The sequence below is a fragment of the Populus trichocarpa genome, chromosome 6 (genome assembly GCF_000002775.5).
Source record: "Populus trichocarpa isolate Nisqually-1 chromosome 6, P.trichocarpa_v4.1, whole genome shotgun sequence".
Classification (NCBI taxonomy): Eukaryota; Viridiplantae; Streptophyta; class Magnoliopsida; order Malpighiales; family Salicaceae; genus Populus; species Populus trichocarpa.
This window is the reverse complement of record NC_037290.2, coordinates 19,956,175-19,971,506: the sequence shown is the minus strand read 5'-3', so window position 1 is coordinate 19,971,506 and position 15,332 is coordinate 19,956,175. Positions and strand designations below refer to the sequence as shown.

At 33.7% G+C, this 15,332-nt stretch overlaps 3 protein-coding genes across 3 annotated transcripts; 2 read left to right on the top strand and 1 right to left on the bottom strand.

Annotated features, from left to right (window-relative positions):
* Positions 1-661: 661 nt before the first annotated feature.
* Positions 662-3,101, top strand: LOC7455641 (probable L-type lectin-domain containing receptor kinase S.5). Its single transcript, XM_024602576.2, has one exon. The coding sequence runs from the start codon at positions 807-809 to the stop codon at positions 2,757-2,759; it is 1,953 nt and encodes a 650-aa protein (XP_024458344.1). The 5' UTR covers positions 662-806; the 3' UTR covers positions 2,760-3,101.
* Positions 3,102-6,902: 3,801 nt separating this feature from the next.
* LOC18100591 (40S ribosomal protein S27-2) lies at positions 6,903-7,879 on the top strand. Its single transcript, XM_024603318.2, has 4 exons — positions 6,903-7,122; positions 7,203-7,304; positions 7,398-7,426; positions 7,553-7,879. Exons 1-4 carry the CDS (start codon positions 7,120-7,122, stop codon positions 7,677-7,679), a joined length of 261 nt encoding a protein of 86 aa, XP_024459086.1. The 5' UTR covers positions 6,903-7,119; the 3' UTR covers positions 7,680-7,879.
* Positions 7,880-9,690: 1,811 nt separating this feature from the next.
* Positions 9,691-13,777, bottom strand: LOC7455643 (nudix hydrolase 23, chloroplastic). Its single transcript, XM_002309265.4, has 7 exons — positions 13,274-13,777; positions 12,481-12,612; positions 11,913-11,989; positions 11,571-11,706; positions 11,342-11,482; positions 11,202-11,260; positions 9,691-10,071 (listed from the first exon to the last, which is right to left on the bottom strand). Exons 1-7 carry the CDS (start codon positions 13,568-13,570, stop codon positions 10,011-10,013), a joined length of 903 nt encoding a protein of 300 aa, XP_002309301.2. The 5' UTR covers positions 13,571-13,777; the 3' UTR covers positions 9,691-10,010.
* Between the last annotated feature and the right edge of the window lie 1,555 nt (positions 13,778-15,332).

Here is a 15,332-nt window from a genome sequence, read left to right as displayed (position 1 = left end):
CACCCGCCTGCAAAGAAAAACCTCTTCAATTTTCCCAATAACAGAAGTTTCGTCTTCGAAGAAATCACTTCAGCACTAAATTCAAGATTTTATCTGTGAATGTCAATGGTGGTTTTTTTTTCTCTTTGCATCAATGAAGTTTCCTTGCACCTTCCAGGGCATACGAAGTCTAGAAGCACACAAAGGTACAAGAAGGAATTGCAATGAGAAAAGCGATATGGATTCCATATTTGACTATGGAATTAGGAATGGTAGTTGCAATGGACAACAACTTGCCTTGCCTGGCTGGGTTATTGAATAATGATAAAAAGAGGCGTAAGCAAGATATACCGTTAGACTTGCTCTTCAAAGAATCTGTAAAATCTCATGTATTTTACGGCCCTTTATTAATTGCAAAGGGCAATTAGCAGGAGGAGCAGATGTAAGATTGCGTGAGAAAACAATTATAAACTACTCCAATGATTATGTTTAATGCAACTACAAGACTAATTAAGCAGAGCTAGCAGAAATGACAATACATTTGATGACAACAACCTGCATAATAGTCAACCAGACATTATTCATATTCAATTCCACTATAGTGATAACTACAATTCTAAGCTTTCAAAGGGAATAAAATATAAGATCAGAAAATGCAAGGAAATTCACTCCCTAATACAAGTCATTAGTCCTGCCAAACTTTTTTTTTTAATTTAAGCTGATAAGAATCTATCTTCTGTGTAATTGTTATCTCATTCATTATCATTTAACCTTGCCAGAAAGTTGCTCAAGAAAATCTGAAAAGGTCATTCGACAGTATTGCCGAGATGCGCTTTCCCCTGGCAGCCACTTCTGCAATCCTGGCTGTCTTCTTGGCTCTTGCTCAAGAACAGAGCCTTGCTTTTGAGTTTCCAAACTTCACGATTCAAGATCAGCCTCAACTTATTTTGAGTGACAATTCTTCTATAGCCCTCGGCGCCATCCAAGTCACAGCAGATACTCGTGGAGCTAGCATAGAAAACAGGGCTGGAAGGACCCTGTACGGAAGGCCATTCAGGCTGTGGAGCAAGAAGGGGAAGAAAGCAAATTTCAATACGACCTTCGTACTCAATGTCAAAAGCATGACAGCTTCAAGTGGTGAAGGCTTGGCCTTTATATTAACAGGAGATCCTGACGTTCCAGGTGGAAGCGATGGACAATGGCTTGGGATTGTAAATTCCAGGTTAAATGGAACCACTGAAGCGAAGACAGTGGCGATAGAATTTGACACTAAAAAAAGCTTCCCAGAAGATCTTGACGATAACCATATTGGATTGGATATAAACAGTGTCTACTCGAAAAGATCGGTTTCGTTAAATGATAGAGGTATTTATATTTCTGCGGGCACGGATATCAAGGTAGTTGTTCAATATGACGGCAAGAATTTGATTGTTTTTGTCGGTGACGACATGAAGAATCCAGTTCTCTCTGAGCCTCTCGATCTCTCAGCCTATCTTCCAGAAATGGTGTATGTGGGATTTTCGGGTTCAACTAGTAATAACACTCAATTAAATTGTGTTAGGTCGTGGGAGTTTAACCATTCTGAGGTAAAAGATTCCAAGTTGCGGTGGGTTTGGATTTTGGTTGCTGTAGGATCAGTGCTAATCCTGTTGATTGGTATTGGTATCGCCTTTTTCTTGTACAGGAAAAGGGGATATGAAGGAAATAGGGTGGAGAATACTTGTCCAAATATTGAAGAGGCAATCCTAGGCTTCTCAACTGCTCCGAAGAAGTTCAAATTCAAAGAACTTAGCAAAGCAACAGGCAAATTCAACCCTAAAAACAAGCTCGGGAAAGGTGGCTTCGGGACAGTCTACAAGGGAATCTTGGGAAAAAAGGAAGTTGCTGTCAAAAGAGTCTCAAAGAAATCAACCCAAGGAAAGCAAGAGTTCATTGCAGAAGTCACTACAATAGGCCACATCCATCACCGAAATCTTGTTAAGCTGATCGGGTGGTGCCACGAAAAGCGCGAGTACCTCTTGGTTTACGAGTACTTGCCTAATGGTAGCCTGGATAAATATATATTTTGGGATGAAAAGTCAGGCACGCAGGAAGAAACACTGAGCTGGGGAAGAAGGCTGAGTGTGATTTCAGGAGTGGCGCAGGCATTGGATTATCTGCATAATGGATGTATGAACAGGGTACTTCACCGAGACATAAAGGCCAGTAACGTAATGTTGGATTTAGATTTCAATGCAAAACTCGGAGATTTCGGCTTGGCTCGCACCATTATTCATAATGAACAAACTCACCACTCAACAAAAGAGCTTGCAGGAACACCTGGCTACATGGCTCCGGAGAGTATTCTTACAGGAAGGGCAACGGCCGAAACAGATGTTTATGCTTTTGGTGTTCTTGTTCTGGAAGTTGCTTGTGGAAGGAAGCCTGGAGGGCAGGCTGAGCGGGATGACTACATTTGTAACATTGTGCATGGGCTATGGGAACTTTACAGGAGGGGAACAATCCTCGAAGGTGCAGACCCCAGATTGAATGGAATATTCATAAAGGAAGAGATGGAGTGTGTGCTTATTCTGGGGTTGGCCTGCTGCCATCCAAACCCAAAAAATAGGCCCTCCATGAAAACTGTTTTGCAGGTTCTTACAGGGGAAGCGCCACCACCAGAAGTGCCAGCTGAAAGACCTGCTTTTATGTGGCCACCCATGCCTCCATCCTTCAATGAATGGGACAACTCTCTTGTTGGCGGCCAACTCTCTCCGTTTTCAGGACTCTCAGGGAGATGAATCAAATACCAGGGTTTGAAGCAGAATGTCGTAAGTCCATCAGTATGATTTGGTTTTAACCAATTATATAAGTACGTGTGTATAGATATAACGTTACCGTGTTCCAGGAAGTGATTGTCGAAAAAGAGTAACACTTCAATAATTTTTTTTTTTTCTTATTCGTCAAATCATGTACATATATAGCGCTGGAAAACTAGCTGCAGGTTCATGAAAACTAGAAGGAATATTTTCTCTGAATTGAAACCTTTTGGCCAACTATGATTATCCAGGTGATCGGTGTTATGCTTGTAATTTGTAGATACTATTTCAAATAAATTTGCTGTGATTTTTTTAAAATAGAAATTAAGCTGATTGTCATGTCGAAGGCTGTCCAAGATGTTTAACCATTATCACGTCCTTGATTTTAAGTAGCAAGCCAATATGTAACTTTAGTTAGTGGATTTTCTGAGTATAATTATTGGATTTTTCAAAAAAAAAAAATTCTTGCTTAATTTAATTGGGAGATTATTGACGAGCTAGGACAATGAATGAAGAGTTCTGACTTGCTGTGTTTAAGAAAGCTTGGTATCATTTCAGACGGTGGAAAGATCAAAGAACCAAACCAACTGAATTAACCAAACAAGACTGAGTCTTTTAGTTGAGTTTAATACATTCCAGTTGCTAAAATTTAAGGATTTTTAGTTCAGATTAATTTATTTTTATATCAAGATTTTCAGAGAACTATTCTCATTGATTAGACCCAGCTGGCCTTCTGCTCACCTCTACTGACAGAATGAACAAAGGCTGTGGGAAAAAGAAAGTGTAATTAACTGTCAAAAGACAATGAGATGGTACCCGTTACTACAAGGCAATCAATATCATAGACTCAGTAGCGAAAATGATCAAAGACTAAACAGTAAAGATCATCAGAGATTCTGCAGAAATTCATCGTTCTGTACGGGGAATAAAGATTCAAAATCCCTCTCTACGGATAATACAATTATCTATCATGGAAAACAATAATAAGAAAACTAGAAGATGGAATTTTCTTGATGGTTAGTTTGTTCATAATGGTCCATCTTCATTCTTTTTCTAGATTGCATATCTGTAAGCAGAAGCTTTTCATGCTAAGTTGTTTCTTTGCTAATGAAAGCAGCTTTCATCGCAGAGAGAAGTCAAATGTGTTGATAATATTGTGGCTTGTGCAATGTCTCGAATCCAGACTGTTAGAATATGTCAAAAAGGCAGGCATTTGTTATCAGCAACATCTAGTGGCATTCTGCAAAATACTAGACCAAGCTCCTCCAGTTTATTTTTCACCCCATTAATCTTTTTTCATCAAGATCATATTTATTGTGATAAAAGGCGAAGTTGATGGGATGTCTTTGGTGTTTATGTAAAACCTTGTGCGGTAGCTTAGTGAATGGATGCTACTGCAGTGCCCCTGGAGCTGGAGGGATCTTACACATTGTAAGTATTTTCCCATCACTGCATCCTTAGCCAACTACCTCGATGCACCAATCCATGTTAAGCATGTCACTCCTGCCTGCATATGAGAAAGAAGCTTTTTTCCTTAGACCAGTGTCAGTGAACAAGTCAAACTTGCTTCAATCAATACTTTTTTTAAAAAACTATTATTGATGATTGATGTTCAGCTTCCGTGTATCTCGTCTAATTTTATAGGTTTTAAAATTAACAATTATATAAGTATCTAGTGATTCTAAGAAGACTCGAACTCATAATCATTAAGGAATAAACTCAAGGTCTGAACATTTGAATTACTCCTCAGGGTTTCAATCAAGTGTGTTTGACATTGCGTTTTGGAAATGTTTTTAAAAAATATTGAAATTTTTTTTTGTTTTAAATTAATATTTTTTATATTTTTAGATCATTTTTATATACTAATACCAAAATCAAAAAAAATTAATCTTAACTATTTTTTCCTTCATAAATAAAAATTCATTGAACAAAAAGCAACCACTTGGAGATAAATCTTGCTTACAAAGTCTAAAAGTACAAAAATACAAGAAACATTTATAGATGATAGAGACGTAAAGCTAAACTACATTATGTACCATTGTTTGCATAATTGAAAATTTATAAAAAAAAATAAATTAGTATCAATCAACTAGAATCCTAATTTTTTTTTTTTTCCTTTTTGCTGATCTTTATGTACTTGGATGACAATTCTTAATAATGAATTCGCTATGTAACCCTGTGGGTTATAAATTTTTTATTTTTTATTTTAAAAATTTAAAATATAAATTGAAAAGTTTCTATAAATCTAATTAAATAATTAATAATTATTTTTTAAATAAACAAAAAAAAGTCATTGACAATAAAATAAAATTAAAAACAATTAAGAGATAAATATAAATTAAGATATTCAACTATATAAAATGAGATTCTCACTTGATTGTGTTTACTAAACTTTTTTATTTAAATCAATAAATTTACATTCTAAAAAATCAACGATTTAAAAGATAAATACAAATAAAAATAACTGAATAAACTCACACCATAAAAAATATTACACAAGACCGAACACATCGGCAATATTATTTTAAAATGAATATTTTTATTTAAAAAAAAATTAATTTGTATAAAACAAAAAAAATTATAGATAAAAAGAGGCATGAAAAACGCGTGACCTGAGTCATGATATCGGGATAAATCCATAGAAAAAAAATATATAATCACAAAACCACTACTAAAAAAAACTAGTGTAGAATGATATTATCATACGAAGTCGAATCCCAAATAAATTAAATGTTGAAAGATAAAACCAGAAAAAAAAAACAATCAATTACACAAAAAGATCTAAAAAAATTAGGATGAAAAAAAAACATTAATTGGAGGGATAAAAGTATTCAATTGAAGGGTTAAATTAAATTGAAAAATAACTATAATAAAAAGAAAAAATAAATCAAAAGAATAATGGTCAATCTAGAAAAAAATAAAACAATAAAAAATTGATTGAAAGATGAAATTGAAAGCTAAAAAAACTTCAACAACAGCCCCAAGAAAAAAAATGAAAAAATGAGTACCAAAATAAAAAAACAAAACATATGAGAAACTACAATTAAATAGAGATGGCAATTTAATTTGAACCCGTTGGATGTCGACCTGACTCGACCCAAATGGATAAGTATTTTTCAGATCTGATGGATAATGGATAAAGTATAGATTTTTTCAAACCCGACCTAAAACTCGCTCGAATCTAATCTGAAATATATATTTATATTATATAAATATATTTGTAGAATATCTAGATTTTTTTAATACAATATAATATATACATGTCTTAATATTGACATAAAATACACATATATGAACAATATTTAGAATTTTATCATTATATATATATATACACATAACTATTTTATTTTTTATTGATTAATAAATGATAGTAGATAATAAATTCTCATTGGATACCCATAAGAAAAAACTTCTACAAAGACAATTATGTACATTACCCTTCAAGAAAAAAAAAAAAAAAGAGGATAAAATCAAACATGACTATAGGTGACAATCTAACTATCTTTAGACATCATATGCCACTGAACATTAAAGAGAACATGATAGTGCATCTAAAGAGACGGAGAAAGATTGGTTTTGGTTACCGTGTAGCATCCCATGCACCGCCTAAATAGTGCAAACATCACTTACTTGCTAATATTTTTTTAACATAATCCCGTATTTTTTCTTTTTTAAAAAATAATAAACAATATGAAAATACCAAAATTTCTTTCTATAACCCTAATAATTACACTAAATACCCGAATAAAAATATAAAAATATCTTCAAATGAAAAACTTATTTTTGTTGCCTAGATTTTGATGAAGACTATAAACAGTCAATAAATTCTTTGATGAACAGCTTTAATTTTTGTTGCCTATAAAGGTAAATTTATATTTTTATTGCAAGAAAAATAAAATATCCCCAAGCAATTTTTTAATGGCAAATAAGCCAGTAAAAGTTTTGAAGGCAACTCTGAAAACCAACCCCGAATAACCACAGATCAAGGACAATTTTGCCAGCACATTATCACTGTCCACAGTAAAAGCACAGTGGTCCAAACAGTAAAACATCTACACGCTTTAATGTTCTGTTATTAATAATCCCTTGCATTTTCAACTTTTTTTTGTTTGACCAAATGGACGATTATACCCCTGTTTTTAATGTTACCCTAGGCCCTTCGAGATGAAAGGCCAGGATGTGACATTGCTCAAAATCAACGGCTTATAAGCCCCATTCAGCCCTTTGCATAAATGTACTTCCTGTCTTTCTCGGGCGCTCTAGGGTTTCTTTCTAGTCTAGGTTGGCGTATTCCCGCAAAAGAAAGAAAGAAGCGGTTTCGAAGATAAAATAAAATTTTCCAATGGTGAGTGAGTTGATGTGAATTCGTTTCGTTATCTGTTATGATCTGTTTCGCTCATTAACTGATCTGTTTGTTAATGAAAGGTTCTTCAAAACGATATCGATTTGCTCAACCCACCAGCAGAGCTTGAGAAAAGGAAGCATAAGCTCAAGCGTCTTGTTCAGTCCCCAAACTCTTTTTTTATGGTAATTACAAATACCGTACATTTTCCTGCCTTTCTTTCTATTATTTTCCCTTCTGATTATGTTTTTATCATATTTTCTTGTAAAAACTTGCAGGATGTGAAGTGCCAGGGCTGCTTCAACATGTAAGTCATGCCATGACCTTTGTATATTTTTCTTGATGAATTTAAGCATTCCTTCTTAGCTGTTTGGTTTGAAAAGGGATCGTAGATGCTTTTATTTATTTAGTTAAATGAATATGTTGTGTGCAGAACCACTGTTTTTAGTCACTCGCAAACTGTTGTGGTTTGTGGGAACTGCCAGACAGTGTTGTGTCAGCCAACAGGGGGTCGTGCCAAGCTTACAGAGGGTTGCTCCTTCAGGAAGAAGAGCGAGTGAAGATTACGATAATTTACTCTCTTTATATCTTTTTGCCCCGTTTGGTAAATTGTTCTAGAGTTCTGTTTTAGGCACGATGGTGATGAATTGAACAAACTTGTTTTGATAATTTTGATTTTTAATTATCTTAGGCTCTCTATGACTATATATATTATTTAAGATTTTGGATTTTATTCAGTGAGAAAGGTTTTGAATATCAACCCAGGTCTATTGTTATGTAGTTACTGCCTTTGATTATGTTGTAGTTGATTATAGTTTATGCCTCATTTGTGGGTCTGGGGGGATTCAAGTTCTTACCTGCATTATGCATTTCAAGCTTTTATCTGCTAGTTTGTCAAAATTAGTTGATGGTACAGCAGTGAATGTTGATGCATAGCTACCCCGTATTATGCTATTATTATTAGTTGAGCACTTAGTTTTTTGGGCATTCTGTGTTGACGAGGGCAATGAATACTTGGCATTCTTGCACACTAGTTCCATAATCTTGGAGTTTTAGTTTTGAGTTTTACTTACGTTGATAGTCAAAGCACCTAGACACATCTACTATGTCCTGTACTCTGTTGTAGCTGTTAGAAAGTGTCTTGACTTTCTCCAGTTTGCACGCCACTGGATGACATCTTTTGCGTTGAATGGGTTTTCATTTTGGATGATCATGTGTTTCCTGACTTTGATATAGAGCTTGTGACTTAAGATTACTAGGTGATTGTGTGGTAATAATGCATATGTGTGTTTTACTTTGATATAGAGCTTTATTGACTTAAGATTGCTAGGTGATTTTGTGGTGCTATGCTGTGTAACTTAGGTAAATGTTAGGCAATCTTAATGCTTCTTGTGCGGAACGAAGATAAAGCAAAACCCCATGTTCCTTTTTGTTTTTAGGTAATTCATGTTGATAGCAATGAAAATGAAAGCTGATTACTAGCATGTTCAAGCTGTCCAGGTTGATTCACCACTACAGGGTCCTTGATTTTTAAAGACCATCGTGTGACTTTAATTTCTAGATTTTCTGTGGTTACAAGGACTGGATTTTCAGTTTTCTATTTTCATGTTCTTTATTGCTTTTGTTTCATTTGGCTTGGAGATTATGGATAAAGCTAAGACAAGGAATGAAAAGAGCAGAGTAACGCTGGTGTGAATTGTTTATATGTATATTTGCAAATATAAATGACGGACTTCACTCAATCTAAAATGGAAGAATTTCTGTCATAATTGGTTTGCACTGTAAGATCCTATACTATCAGATCCTGCACAATCCAAGCTCATGGTACTCTAGTATCGGGCGATCATATCCACCTTTATGCAAGCCATCAACCTATTCATTGTGCTCAAAAGTTTATGCTTGCCAAGAAAGTTGCACGAGCAATTCTGCTGATAAGTGTTTGAAAGGTCTAAGCACATCACTGCGATGGGGCACCATGTGTGTAAAACTCACCTCCGGTTTGGTGTAGCAGCCATTTATTTTTTTCCATCTTCTCTAACCATTTCAAATTTCATGTTAGCCCTCTAAAATTTCCAGAACATTCAATCCATATCCTTTTATTACTATTTCTTATTTTAAATAATCTATAAAATTAAAATTAATTTTTAATTTCATCCTATTTATTTTTTATCTTTCAAATTTGTTCTTTAGTTTATTAATATTTGTTTTGTTTTGGATAATTTAAGTTATGAGTTTTAGAGATTATACTAAGTTAGGTTTAGGTGGTTTGTGATGGTTTTGCATAGTTATTATTTTTCTTTTTTTAAGCTATTTTTCCTCACCCTTTAGCATTTATTCATTTAGAGACTAAATTCCATTCTTGCTTTATGTATAATTTTTTGCTTGTCTTGAAAATAACATTGTTTATTCTTTATTGAGTTTTTTTTTAATTTTTTAAATTGATATTTTTTGTATTTCCATCAAAATATTTCTTTTAAATAATTTATAAAAATAAAATTACTTTTCAATTTCATAATCGTTTTCAATTTATAAAAATAAAATGAGGTTCGAAGTGTTTTCAAACATGAGAACTGAGAGGAAGCCTCGCTAACAGGTCTTTATTCAATGCAAAAGAGAGAAGTAAATTTCTGTACATTTTGGATGGAAAGTAGGGTGAAGCTAACAATTAAACACAGGTTGTACGATGAAATGGCTCATCAGAGAAATGGCTGCCTCTTCCACACACTCGGTCGTTACAGAATACATCCGCTCAATGGTCTTCGATGGCTTCAATGCATCAGAATGCTGGTCCCATCACCATCCTCAGCTTCCGCCATGGATTTGAAAAATCAAAGAAGGTCAATCCCAGCTATTAAACACCTCATGTGAAAAGGAAAATGGATCCCCGTTTCTCAAGACTGCAAATGATTATCGAGAGTATAGGCATGGGTATCAGAAGGGCTCGAGCCAGGCCTGCAAATAAGTATCAGAAAAGACTTCAACAAACATGAGCATGCTTTGCATAGCAAGCAAGTATTCTACAAAGAAAGAACAATCTCTATTGATAGATAAAAAAAAATTCAAGATAAGAAAAAAACAAATAATAATCAAATGAATAAATATCAAAATTAATATAAAAATCAAATTTTAAGGAATGAAATTGAAAAAAAAAATCAAAACAAAATATATATCAATTAAAAGATTGAAGACCAAGTTAAATATTTTTCCACCCAAAATAAAAGATATTTTTGAATTTTTCATAATTTATGGAAAGAGTTTTCCACCCAAAATAAAAATAAAAAACACTTTTTAAAAAACCAAACTAAATTTTTCTTTGATTAAAAATAGTTTTTTATTTATCAACTTTTATAATAGTAAACAAATACAAGAAAATTTAAAAGAAATCACTTTCCGTTGGGCCTAGAATATTAACTACACTGACAATAAAGAATGATATAAAAAATAATTCAAGGGTCAAGACATGGTAAATTCCACCCCGTGAAAGCCACAGCCAACTATTGGAACAAAATCCTACAGCGCCAAGCAAACACCGCCTTCAAAATTGAGGGAATAGTAAAGGTGTAGGGAGTGAATCAATGTGAATTACAGTGAACTGAAAACAAGAGGACTCACTTTTAGTGCCAATTTTGCGAAAAAGAAGTTGGTCATGTTAAATTCAGCCTCATTCCCAAGCTAAAGATCAGCAGCCAAATTTTATCATGACAGCAGAAAGAAAGAAAGGTGTTCTGTTATTCAATTATTTCTTTTCTTTCGTAAACATTGGAAAAGGTACAAGCACTGGCAGTCACCTAAAACTGCCCGCAAGCACCTGCCTGCCTCCAATACCACAACCACCACCATCATAACAATTCAAAATAGACACCTCCGAAACTGAAATGAACACTACTTTTATCAAATGGTCATTTCCTTTCACAAAACCATTTACAAAAGAGCAAAATGGCAAAAAATAAGTCGAATAGCCAACGCATTTTATTGAGACAATAGACAATCCAAAGCTGTCTGATTTTGAGATTAGAAGTGGATTATCCATTCTCACAGGAGTTCACTTGAGCTTCTAATACAAAAAATGCATTGTAAAGTACCTTTTGTTAATTGTGCCGTAGTGAAATTTTCGACTTCCAGCTTTAACATCTTCAATGTACTGCAACAACAGGACATTATATATATGAGTAACAAAAGCAAGTAAATGAAGAAACTGTATATTGCTAAAACAGGCTCTTACCAACTTTAAAGTAACCGCCATTGATGAAAATGCCAAAGAATCGAAAGGTATATCATCTAGCGAAAAAAGTTGGCACTCCAATGACTCTGGTCCAGGTGAAAAGTGGGGCTTCCTCAGCTTTGCCAAGAAAATTATGTAAGTCTGCTCCAAACAACAACAACAAACTTCGAAACCTTAAGCAAGTTCATAGAAAAATCAATATGAGAAATGAGAGGCATCTCTCCCTTACTTGGCCAATAAGAGGGATGTCCAAATGAGCAAAGGGTGACACGACTTCCACTTCTGCGTGTGCTTCCTCCCAGGTTTCCCTGATTGCCCCTTCTGCAGCAGACTCACCAATTTCCAAGTAACCAGCAGGAAGGGTCCTACATCGGCACAATACAATTATCTGGGTTATCCATCATGGATAATGAAGATAAGAAAAACTAGTTAAAATGCAAAGAAGAAAGGACCAAGCACCATATGGAGTAAATGCATTTTTTTTTCTTTTTAACTACTATTTGAGAGTTTATATTAGAAAAAGCACGCAGTGGTTCCATTCTGTACCAAAATTCCAATTTCAGACGCATACCAGAGGCCAAATGATGGTTGGATGTTTCGCTTGCAGAGTAGGACCTTGTTATCATGCTCAATGAGGCATCCCACCACCTATTCAAACCAGTTTACAAAAGATGACAATATTTCCATTGCCTTCATTGAAAATGCAGTATCAAACAAACTGGAGAGAAAACCAAGAATAGAATGATATAAACACATTGCAAGGTTTTTGGCTTCATGCCTACAACGTTTTCCTTGTTTTCAGTACTCGTTAAAACAACCAGTAGAATTAAAATAATCCACACACAATTCCACTATTAGATGACTCAGAGTCCAACAGCTTATGCTCCCTAAAAACCTTTTTTGCATACAATCTCTATTTCACAACAAGTCCTCCCATGATTTGTATTTTAATAGCTGCCAAAAGAATAAATGAAGCTAGCTAGTTCATGCACTTCACATTAAATGGAGATACCTGACCAGCTGTGGTGAGAACCAGGATGCTAAAATCAATTTTAGAAGAAACATACATGACACATGTAATCAGACAAGACAGCAGAAACATACATGACATATTTGATTGTAATAATGAATGACCATACCATTTTAGGGTTTTGATAGGTAATTTTCCCACAAACTGTGCAAATAGCTCTCATCTTTTCCTCCCCATCAGGTATATCATGTTTTGTCTGGCCACCACACCACTGACAGAAATTGATCTTGCGTACACTTCCCTGAAAAACAGATTATCATCAGCAAAGAACAACGTTGGGGGCATTGGAAAAGAAAAACAATGAGCACCATACAGGATTATGTGAATGCAAGTGTCTCGAATGAGACAAAAAGGGAAGAAAAGTAAAAAACCACTGGCATCAACAATCAATGATATCCTGAACCAATTAATCTAATTCACACCGTCTCTTTCTAAACCTAGCTGTGGATACAAGCACTGACAAAACTTGAATAAGAAAAAAAATATATATCAGTGATGTTCAAAAAAGAATACTATGTGATATGAGATTAGTTATAAGGTTCTCTTATTTGTTTCATTCAAGTATCTTCGACCTAGCTTGTGTGTCAACCAAGATTAAGTAGCTTCCAAGTCGATCAAATAAGCAACTCAACATTTACAATAAATGAAAACAAGTAAAACATGATCAAATTCCACAACAATGGAGGCATAAAACTAAGATAAAACTTCAATTAAAGCATGAAGATGACCAAAAAAATGGACTGAATAAATAAGAGAAATTTCTACCACACAATCAAGAAAATGACAATCATAAACCCCAACAGCCCAATATTCATAACTAATTATCTAATTTATCTACAAATTCAATAAGAGTATCAGGATGTCAACAATACAGAACAAGAACTCAAATAAAAGAAACTCACAGATGACTGAACAGCAACTGATGAAGAAGAAGAAGTGCCATCCATCTTAGACTCAGACCGAGTTGAGTGAGCACGAACAGGTTCCAAAGATCGAGTCTTTCGAGTCAAAAACAGAAGAGGCTTTGTGGGTCTGGTTCTTGGAGAATAATAGGATAACAGGCTGGAAGAAATTGAGACAAAAGCACTAGTTGTGGTGGCATGTGGTGGTTTCAATCTATAAAAAGATGCCACAAACCCTGTTGTTGTTGTTGTGGTTGTTGTTGTTGATGAACCAAGATTCTGTATTGCTTTTAGCATTGAAAAACTCACCAATTTCTTGTATTTGTGACAAAGAATCTTGATGTTCGGTGAGAATTGTTTAGCAAGTATGAATGATTCTGTTTGGTGGTGGAAATGCGAATCAGAACTCAGAACCCGCGTTAACTCAGTTGCGTTTGGTGTGTTTTTAAGTACAGTAGAGAATCCAGATAAGAGAATTTCATTTTGGTGCTGCAAAATTTGATTTACATTTGTTTTGTTGAGTGATATTCTCTTATGTTTGTCTGCAAGCCACGTGTTAATGTGTTTTTTTAACCTATAGTTGCTTGCATGGAATAGTTTCTCCTCGGTTATAGAATTGCACTGGTTCATTAGTCCAAGCTATGTCATTGGTTGGATTTTTTAACGTAAAAAATATTCAGTAACTGCTAACTTATTTTTTTTATTAAGAATTGTTGTTAAAATCACTCATAAAATCATATATCTAACCTATAAAATTAAATTAAAAATACAAAAATTAATAAAATTAAATTTAACTCGTGTGAAATCAATAAAATCAAACCAAATTTATAAATTTATATTAATATATAAATACTTCCAAAAAAACCCTAACCTACCAGCCAATCATGCAAAATCCTTCTCCTTCCTCTTTGCTCTCTGCTTTGACAGAAATCAGGTTAGTGTTTCTTAAACTACTTGTAATATTCATCATCTCCTACTCTCCTTCTCCTTACTTATTGTGAGTCTGATTTACTCCTCCAATTCCAATTTCATGATTTGCTGCTCTTAGAGAGTGTTTGGCAGTGTGGTAGCGGTTGCTTTTTAAATAATTTTTTGTGCCGAAATGCATGTTAATGATGTTTTTTTATTTTTTAAAAATTATTTTTGACATCAGCACATCAAAACGATCCAAAACATACAAAATATATTAAATTTTAGCAAAAAAAAAATTATTTTTTTGGAACTATTAATATTTCGTATAGAAATTATTCTTAACATGAGTGAATATATATCAAAATATAACACATATTCTTGTTGTCTAAAACTTTTAATAACAACTTTAGCTTTATATTTGTCAATAGTGCTATCAACTTTTATTTTTCTTTTAATTATTCACTTATGGCCTAATGGTTTACTTTCGGGAAGAAAATACATTGGTTTTCATATATGATTATTTATAATGGATTTAATTTCACTATTAACTGCATTCTTCGAATAGAAAGCTTCTAAACATGACATTGTCTTATAGTAAGTTCGAGATTTATTTTCTAACAAGTATGTTAAAAAATCAAAACCAAATATTTTTGTTGTTTTTTCCCTTTTGCTCCTTCTAATATCAACCTCATTATTTTTTTATTGGTGATAATTACTTGAGTTATAACCTCAATCGTTCTTTTAAGTGAATAATTTTTTCGTGCTTTCTTCTATGGAAACATATCTTCAAAAAATATAGCATTTTTGAATTCTATAATGGTATTAGGATGAATATCCTCAATACTTGATTTGTTTACAAGAAGTCATTATGCACTACTATTGTATTCATATCTAATAAATGCATAATCCACAGTTTTAGATTCTATCATTACTTTTTTATAATCAAGTATTGCTACCCCCATAAGACAATTTCATACTTTGAGGTATTTATAGAAAGGTCTTTTACCTTTCTACAATTTATATAATGTCTTTTGTAACTTCTTATCGGGCATTTTGTTAGTAATTGACAATTAGAATTGCATCCCTTTACAAGTTCTAATGTGTCTCTGAACTTATCAACATTTTATTCGTCATTTCTTTTAATGTT

What these genes read in the sequence shown, in the direction of transcription:
- LOC7455641 (XM_024602576.2), top strand. Translation starts at nt 807, where the DNA reads ATGCGCTTTCCCCTGGCAGCCACTTCTGCAATCCTGGCTGTCTTCTTG.
- LOC18100591 (XM_024603318.2), top strand. An exon ending in CCCCAAACTCTTTTTTTATG is followed by an intron (nt 7,305 to 7,397) that starts GTAATTACAAAT and finishes AAAAACTTGCAG; the next exon opens with GATGTGAAGTGCCAGGGCTG. An exon ending in TGCCAGGGCTGCTTCAACAT is followed by an intron (nt 7,427 to 7,552) that starts GTAAGTCATGCC and finishes TGTTGTGTGCAG; the next exon opens with AACCACTGTTTTTAGTCACT.
- LOC7455643 (XM_002309265.4), bottom strand. Translation starts at nt 13,570, where the DNA reads ATGCTAAAAGCAATACAGAATCTTGGTTCATCAACAACAACAACCACA. An exon ending in CCTATCAAAACCCTAAAATG is followed by an intron (nt 11,990 to 12,480) that starts GTATGGTCATTC and finishes TGGTTTGAATAG; the next exon opens with GTGGTGGGATGCCTCATTGA. An exon ending in ACATCCCTCTTATTGGCCAA is followed by an intron (nt 11,483 to 11,570) that starts GTAAGGGAGAGA and finishes TGTTTGGAGCAG; the next exon opens with ACTTACATAATTTTCTTGGC.